The sequence below is a fragment of the Myotis davidii genome, unplaced genomic scaffold, assembly GCF_000327345.1.
Source record: "Myotis davidii unplaced genomic scaffold, ASM32734v1 scaffold1251, whole genome shotgun sequence".
Classification (NCBI taxonomy): Eukaryota; Metazoa; Chordata; class Mammalia; order Chiroptera; family Vespertilionidae; genus Myotis; species Myotis davidii.
This window is the reverse complement of record NW_006283138.1, coordinates 253,057-261,738: the sequence shown is the minus strand read 5'-3', so window position 1 is coordinate 261,738 and position 8,682 is coordinate 253,057. Positions and strand designations below refer to the sequence as shown.

General features: G+C 45.3%; 1 protein-coding gene across 4 annotated transcripts in view; it reads left to right on the top strand.

Annotated features, from left to right (window-relative positions):
* The window catches only part of NCAPG2 (non-SMC condensin II complex subunit G2), a 59,095-nt gene that overhangs the window by 25,913 nt on the left and 24,500 nt on the right, over positions 1-8,682 (top strand). For 3 of the 4 annotated variants that reach the window (XM_015562818.1, XM_015562816.1, XM_006753446.2), the window contains 4 exons: positions 918-1,070; positions 2,499-2,721; positions 2,887-2,990; positions 7,001-7,174. In XM_015562818.1, coding sequence (XP_015418304.1) covers positions 918-1,070; positions 2,499-2,721; positions 2,887-2,990; positions 7,001-7,174 — 654 coding nt within the window. The remainder of the gene's footprint in view (positions 1-917; positions 1,071-2,498; positions 2,722-2,886; positions 2,991-7,000; positions 7,175-8,682) is intronic. The other variant, XM_015562814.1, reaches the window with a different exon arrangement.

Genomic DNA, 8,682 nt, shown 5'->3' with positions numbered 1-8,682 from the left:
TAGGACCTGTATGTACTTTAAAATTTTTAAGTTATACATTAAAATTGACCTTTAAAAAACTCTTTATTGTTGAAAGTATTACATATGTCCCCTTTTTCCCCCACTGACCTCTTCTAACCCCCCTCCCCCTCTGCCCCAGGCCCTCACCACCCTATTATGTGTGCCCATGGGTTAGCATATATGCATGCAAGTTCTTTGGTTCATCTCTTCCCACCCACCCTCCCTGCCTTTTTGATATCTAGTATATACTTTTCATAAGAATCTACAAAACTGTCCTTCCTCCATCGTGCTGTCGCAGTAGTTACTAGGACATCTCCATCTCGTTTCATCTGTGGTCCCACCCACTGTCTCCTAGAATTCCTTTGGAGCAAATCCCAGACATTGCATAATCTCATCTGTAAATGTTACCTATGACCTTTAAAATATAGATGTCTTTTAAAATAAGAAACCCATTTTCCTAATAACTGAAAAGAGAAGGTGGCAGGGCGTATCAGTCTTCCGACAAGTCGGTGCCTGGACTGAGCTTGGGCAGGTCACTTGGTCTCTATCTGAGGAGCTTGGGTCCTGCAGGGTGGAGTCAGGAGGTGCAGAGAAGGTGAGGGCTGTGGCATGGATGAAGGACTCTATGGTCTAAGCTTTGGACAACGCTCGGCCAGCAGTGGTGCTGTGTTTCTTTAACTCAGAAGATTATTTTAAAGCTACTCTAATCTTGTTTGGGTGAAACAGTGGAGGAATCATGGTCAGCCTTTGAAACCATACTAATTCATTAAAAGTGTGTGTTAATGTAAAACCGTTTAAGAAAGTGTTATTTTCTACAGGTGTGTTTACTTATTTCACCAGTGGAACCAGATGTTTTCTCACCTGAACCTTTTTAGTTTATGTTCTAATTTCAATCTTGTCTTTCTCCTTTCTTGCAGTGTCTACCGATAATTTTGGATAACAAATTAAGCCACCCATTATTAGAGCAGCTTTTGCCAGCACTAAAATACAGTCTCCACGACAATTCGGAGAAAGTGAGAGTGGCTTTCGTGGAAATGCTGTTGAAAGTTAAAGCCGTAAGGGCTGCCAAGGTGGGGTAAATAGGGTTTTTCCTATTTCAGACATGAAGTAAATAAATAAGTACATTTGTTTTCACCCACAAAAAGACAAAATTCAGCGTTTGGCTAAACGTTATAAGGGTCGTCATTATGGTGTGGTGTTATCTGTGAGTTTTTCCTTCCACACAATGGTTCTCTGAAATTTACTTTCAAAAAGGCTGTTTCCACAGCATTGGGGGAAGAGCTCACACCCCATTCGTGCAGGGTCCACCGCACAGCCCTGGGTGCGCTCGTGCAGTGACATAATGCTGTGTGGCTGTGAAAGAGTGAACTACACAGAAACAACTCTAAGATGGAAGAGGAAAGCAAGTGTAGGAGCCAGCTGTTTGAAATGGGGAACACAGCATTATAGCCCATATTTGCTCAGATACAAATAAAACACCCTGGGAGAGTCAGGACGTTAGTGACAGCTGCCTGCGAGCAGGGAGGGATTGGGTGTCTTGGGATGGGGATCTGGGAAGGCCTTGTCACTGCTTAGGGTGTGTATTTATGCTTTTCAAATTTTGACCTGAATATTTTTATGTTTTAAAAAATAGTACATTTTGTATGACCTGCATAGTAAGAATACCTACATCATCCCCACTCTCACCACCTTGGTACTTGTGCTGCCGATCAGTTGATGCGTGTGGTCTGTTTCCGGACTTGCTCTGTCTAGCCTTCCTGCTGTCCGTGCTGGGCCGGGGCCCCCAGGGCCTGGGTGCAGAGGGCCCTGAGTCTGGTGTGGGAACCCCTAGCCTCCTCCTGCAGAGCCCTCTGCTGCTTAGGCCCTCTGCATGTCCGTGACAATTTTAGAATCGGCATGTCAGTTTCAACAACAAAGTGGGGTGCAGTTTTGACTGGCTTTGTTTTAACAGCCTGTTAAAACGAGATTCTGAGTCTGAAAGGGAAGTGTTTAGCTTACTGTTGTTTGAGCTGTAAATCTGCTGGCACAGGATTCTGGAGGTGATGGCGGAATAGAGAGGGCAGTTGTTTCTGCTTTACTGGTGAGTCGCCCCACGAGAAGGGGAAAGACCAGTAAGACAGAAAGAAGGCCCGGGACCGGAGTCTGGGCTTTGTCTTAATGGGGTGCTTCTTTTGTCTTGATCTTAGCTGGCTCTTAGAGGGAAGGCAGAGAGTGGCTTAGTGGTGAGGTCTCTGAAAGGTTTGTTCTTGAAAATCAAGGTCAGAGGTTGATGGGTCTGTGGAGAAGCTCAGTACAGGAATGGGTGATTGTCACCCAGTGGAATGGTGGGCAGCATGCCGCTGTCTGCTGCAGGTGGTGCTGGCACAGGCGCGGGTCTCCTGCACCCAGCGTTGGAGGAACAACATCTAATTTCTTTTTTATTACGCTCTGGAAATTTTGCTTAAAATGTTAAGGTGACAGGAACCATTGATAGGTTCCCGCTTGGTGCTTTCACACAGTTTTGGAAGATCTGCCCCATGGAGCATATTTTGGTTCGTCTGGAATCAGATTCCAGGCCTGTGTGTCGGCGCCTGGTGAGCCTCATCTTTAACTCTTTCCTGCCCGTGAACCTCCCGGAGGAGGTGTGGTGTGAGCGCTGCGTCACGCTGCTGCAGATGAACCATGCTGCTGCCAGGAGGTTCTACCAGCACGCCCACGAGCACACCGCCTGCACCAACATAGGTATGCATGCCGCGGAGCCTGGCTGTAAGCTCTGTGCTTGAATGCATTGCTGAATGGTTTCCCTTGGATGGCACTTGTAATTATTTGGGATTATATTTTACTATTAAAAGGCAATTTTGTTGAAGAAACATGTGAACAAACTATTGGTTATCTTCAACATTATAGCAAAGCTGATTCATGTGATTCGCCATTGCTTAAATGCCTGCATCCGGAAGGCAGTCCGAGAACACCAGGAGGAGGACGAGGAGAGGGAGAAGGAGAACGTGAGTGTAAGTAGGACACGGGGGCCTCGAGCCCTGGGCCATGTCACCCCTCATTTCCATGGGCTGTGATGTGAGTGTCCGGGCCCAGGACAGGCCACCCCAAAAGATCCCAATGGCTAAAGTTAGGAATCCAGGGCCTAAAGCCTTGATAAACAAACCATGTTACCCCTTTACCAGTTACCACCCAAGTCCTAACTTGTTTATGTTTCTCACTAATTAGCACCCAACCCTAAGTGTCTTTGTCCTGTCAGTTCTTCACAAATTTATTGTTTCTTTGTCTAAAAAGTATAGAAAGCTGCTGGTTCATCATTTTAAAGAGACTCTGTTGTGCACACATATTAAGTTAACCTGGTTTTAGATGAGTTTATTTGTCCAGGAGTGGGGGAATTCTTCCCAACCCCCAACTTTAGGAACATTTTGTCTATTCTTTTAGTATTGATATTTCAGCTAATTATTTTGGAGGATCATAGTGTTTTTGAAAGAATTGTTGTACATCCTTTGTAGTTCATTGTGGAATTTGTGTAGGAGTTAATGCAGAGGAAATTTATTATTAGTAACACCCCGTCCTAGATTTTCTTCGCCTTAAGCTTCTCTGTATATTTTTCTGTCTGGGGGTGGCATATGCATACTGTATTTTAGTTAGGTGGTAGAGCTCTTAACCTCTGCTGTAAGATGCTACTGAAAACATTATGGGGTCGAATTTCTAGGACTCAGTTTTATTTAGAATTCTCTTAAATAATTTATCAGAAGTGATTTAACCCTGACCACTGTGGTTCAGTTGGCTGGACATTGTCGTGTGCCCCAGAAGGTTGCTGGTTTGATTCCTTGTGTGGGCACATGCCCTGGCCGTGGGCTCGATCCCCGGTATGAGGCATGCAGGAGGCAGCCAGCTGATTGATGTCTCTCATACAGATGTCTCCATCCCTCCCTCTCTTCTTTTTCCCTCTCTCTCCCTCTCCCTCTCTAAAATCAATTAAAACATTTTTTTATATATATATATATTTTTTTATTGATTTTTTACAGAGAGGAAAGGAGAGAGATAGAAACATTGATGAGAGAGAAACATCGATCAGCTGCCTCCTGCACATCTCCTACTGGGGATGTGCCCGCAACCCAGGTACATGCCCTTGACCAGAATTGAACTTGGGACCTTTCAGTCCGCAGGCCGACGCTCTATTCACTGAGCCAAACCGGTTTTGGCCATTTTTTTTAAGTAATTTATCAAAGAGATTGTTTGGCTGCTATTTCTTCAGAGCATAAGAGAATGTTTAGGGCTTGGACACACTACTTGTCGGCACTGTCTTAAGCTTGTAACCAAACTTACGTGCTCACAGACATTGAAAGTAAAATCTTAGGGCAGTTTTGTGGTGCTCATCTAGGTTAGAATTCTCGCCTTGATAGGAAGACACCAACGATAGTTTACGCTGTTGCTGCAGCATGGAACTGTGTGCTGGCCCGGGGCGAGCCCTGGCGCCGGTCCGTCTGCCTCGCTCCTGCCCTGTGTCCTCTCTGATACAGGCTGACAGGTTGCTCCGGGCTCCAGTGTGGCTTTGCTTAGTCCTTGGTCTCAGGCTGTCCAGCTACATGTCAGAAGGAGAGCACTGCTCACACATGTGCCCTTGGACTCAGGCCTGTGTGGCACCTCCCCACCAACCTTGTCCCTGCCCCAGTCAGGGACTGCGGATGTGGGACAGAGAAAGAAGAGGGCATGAGACAGTGGGGCTGCATCTCATCGGAACAGCTGGCCTGAGGAGCGGCTGCATCAGCTCACAGGCCTTTTCAGCCTGGATTTGGGAAACCCTCAGCTGAGAGCATTCAGAACTGGCCCTGCTTTGTGTTCTGTTGGGATTTGAGTTCCTCTCTTTAGGGCTTTTCCCTCCTTGTATGGATTGGGTGGGCAGGATTCTTCAGGAAAGTGATTCTATCGCTGCTAATCTTCAGAAACCTTAGCTGAAGACGCCAGGACAGTGAGCACCCCATCTGCAGGGCGGGGGCTGCCATGTGAAGGTGGGCATCGTGAGGGGCATGAGCAGGTGTGTGCTGCCGAGTGCCAGGGCTTCTGGGCCAGCCTCAGACTCGTGCTGATGGTGGGGATGGTTTTGCAAAAGAGCAAAAGCGTATTTTATGAGGTAATAATAGTTGAGACTGTTACGTTTTTTAAATATTGAAGGAATCCTCCAGGCTCATTATTAATAATTTAGATGTTAATGAGAGAGCTTGCATTTTGGAAAATTTAGGTCATTTTCTATACCATCAGAAAACACAAGGGTTTAGAAATAAGTAGTTCCATTGTGAGCTATGCAAGAAAAGAAATAAAATTTGTCACATACATATTCTAAAAATATAAGGCTGAAAGCAAAAGTTTTTGAAGCTTTTAACATTTCCTCTTTGCTGTCTATGAAAAATCAAAGCTATTTCTGCTAAAATACAAAGTTGGCTTCCTCTTTTTTTAAAAATATATTTTATTGATTTACAGAGAGGAAGGGAGAGGGATAGAGAGTTAGAAACATCGATGAGAGAGAAACATCTATCAGCTGCCTCCCTCACACCCCCCACTAGGGATGTGCCTGCAACCCAGGTACATGCCCTTGACTGGAATCGAACCCGGGACCCTTCAGTCCGCAGGCCGACGCTCTATCCACTGAGCCAAACCGGTCAGGGCAACTTCCTCTTTAATGAAATCTCACTTGGGAACTTAGCACATTTTTGTAAGAAGTGATGGTTTCTGTGAGGCACCCGTGATGAGGCTGCAGAGCAGTAAAACAGAATTAAATACAGAATGAAGTTTTGTTAATTTGTTATTTGTATTGTTCTCACAGTAGGCTTTGGTAGTTTTACTGCTTTTTAAATGTGACTGGCCATACCTCATTCAGAGTATTAAGTGCCCATTGAAAAATGTCACTATATAGAAATGACTTTTGTCCTTTCTGTGCACCCTCATTCATCAAGCTTACTTTCCGTCATACTTCAGTAGAGAGCACAGCAGTACCAACACCTGCAGTGAGTCCGCCGTGGCCTCTCCTGTTCCTGCAGGTTCTCCAGCTGTCTGCTGCAGCCACCACAGGACTTGGTCCGTGTGCCTGCCGGGGTGCATATGTGCAGCCTGAGGCGATGGCGGGAGAATTTATTAGAGCCTTTGTGGTTCAGGCCCACATTCAGACAATAAGCAGCAGCCATTATGGCTTGCTGCCAGCCTAAGTTGGGAAATGTCAATGCGTATATTAATTTAAAAACAAGCTGAGGCCGAAGCCGGTTTGGCTCAGTGGATGGAGCGTCGGCCTGCGGACTGAGGGGTCCCAGGTTCGATTCCGGTCAAGGGCATGTGCCTGGGTTGCGGGCGCATCCCTGGTGGGAGATGTGCAGGAGGCAGCTGATCGATGTTTCTCTCTCATCGATGTTTCTGACTCTCTATCTCTCTCCCTTCCTCTCTGTGGAGAATCAATAAAATATATTTTTAAAAAAATTAAAAATAAATAAATAAATAAAAACAAGTTGAGGAAACCCATGAGGAGCAGGGTCGGCATCACACCTTCCAGCCTGTAGAATGAGCAGTTCATCCCTGAGTTTTAGTGTAATCGCATTGAGTAATCAGGATTTACACCTCCCCACACGCACAGTCTGTTCACGTCAAGGTTTGTGATGAGAAGTGACATCCTTTAACAAATCAAAAGGTACAGTAAAAGAAAAAGCATGCTTTTTACTGGTGTGTTATGTCCCTAGGTGATGACAATAGGTTATACATTTTGAGGATTTATAATTCATGTAAATTGTTGATTGAAAGGATATAGGGTTAACGTAGAATGAGTTATTTCTTGGGTGGGCTTTTAGAAACCAATTTACTTCTGAGAGATTCTCAAATACAGAATAAACTCTTTTTCAATAGACATGAAAATAGACTTGATATTCTTTACATTTCTGCTTTTGTTCTAGAATTCTGAAGGGTGCTTTCAAAGACAGTGCCATTATTTTAGTTGTTATGATTTGATTCTTTCACAGTAAAATTATTTGCATCTTAGGTTCTGGATAAAACCCTGTCAGTCAGCGATGCTGCATCCATGGCGGGTTTGCTAGAAATCATCGTGATTCTCTGGAAGAGCATTTACAGAAGTATGGAGAAGAACAAAGAGGCCAGGCTCTACACCATTGACAAGTTTGCCTCTGTGCTACCTGAGTACCTGAAAGTGTTTCAGGTGAGATTGCCACCTGTAAGCAGGCGTATTGAGGTGACTGGAGCAGAATTAGCAGAAGTGCTCCACATGTCTGCTTCACCCTGGCGCCTCGTCTGTAGCAGGAGGGGCTCAGCCAGTTCTTGCCTGGCAGGGGGCTCGGCCACTAGCCTTCTGGGGGTGGAGGCCACATGCCTTTCAGCTTCATGTCCCCAGCACTCAGGGGAATGTCAAGGGTAAGCACTCGATTTTTCTGTCTCTGCTGATCTGTGGCACTCCTTTAGAATCCAGTTTGCTTTTCAGGGAATTGAGAAGGAGGAGTTTGTGAACATGAAGGTGCGGTAGCACCTAGGCTGTGTGGGCAGCTTCCAGCATTTGATGCCGCACGAAAAGCAAATGGGAAGTGTTTGAGTTGTGTCTGTTATTGGGGCAGAGAGCCAGGGGTGTCATTACTTCTGTTTGGGTGAAGGAAGCCTTCTCATTCCTTGACTTTTTAATTTACTTCTGAAGGGAGTTCATATTCAAAAACAAATGAAAATAAGATCAATAGTTAAAAATGCAAATTATCCCCAATTATAAAGAGAGCACAGTCTGAGTGACGAAAGATCATAGGTCTTGGGAACCCCATTCTCTTGGAAAATGTACTCTTGGCTCATCTGTGAGCTGTTTCTGTGACTGACACGCCTCTGAAAGGCAAACTGTCCTGTCCATGAAAGCCAGCAGCCTAGGCTGCCAAAGCTACCAGCACATTTAAAAGTTCAAGTAATTCCGTTGTCCTGAAACACCAGCATTATCTTGAGAATCTCAGAAGATAAACACAGACACCCAGAGGACCCTGGATGAGGTGGCAGCAGTGTGGCTGGGGTGCCTGGGAGCCCAAGGAGGCAGTTAATTAATTCCCTTTATTCCAAGTGATGGCGGCAAGAGAGCTTCTCTACCTGCAGGAGCTCAGAGGACCCATGGCCACCTGCAGGGAATGAGTCAAGGGTGTTTTGTGTTGTGTTCTGCTGCTGTGTGCAGATAGCAGTGGCGTCTAAGTGCTCGGTGGTGCAGGCGCTGCAGAAGTCTGATGTGTTTGCCGCATCAGCTCTCCCCACGCCTTTCCCATTAGCTGGCAGAGTCTGATTGGGAGGGATTAGGTGTTGGGAGGCAGCTCCAACAAACTCTTTTCCACATTTCCCATCACACTATCTCGTCTTCTACAGAGACTCTGGGTATTTTATTTAAAAATTTTCTCTGGTTTCATTCTCTTGAGTTTTTTATGTTCAAGATAACAAGCGTATGCCGATAACTTCTTTTTCCTTTTATCAGCAATGTTTTTACAGCAAAAAAATTTGTTATTCTGGTTACTGATATAGCCCCAGGTTCTAGATTGTTGCCTGGTACACAGTAGGTGCTTAATAAATATCTGCAAAAAATGAATACATTACAGAGCAGCGAAGTGTTGTGTGCACTTTGAAAATAGTTGTCAAACATGAGGCTTTCCAGAAGGTGTAAGTTCCTGCATTGCGCATGGCCAGAAACCTGTGTCG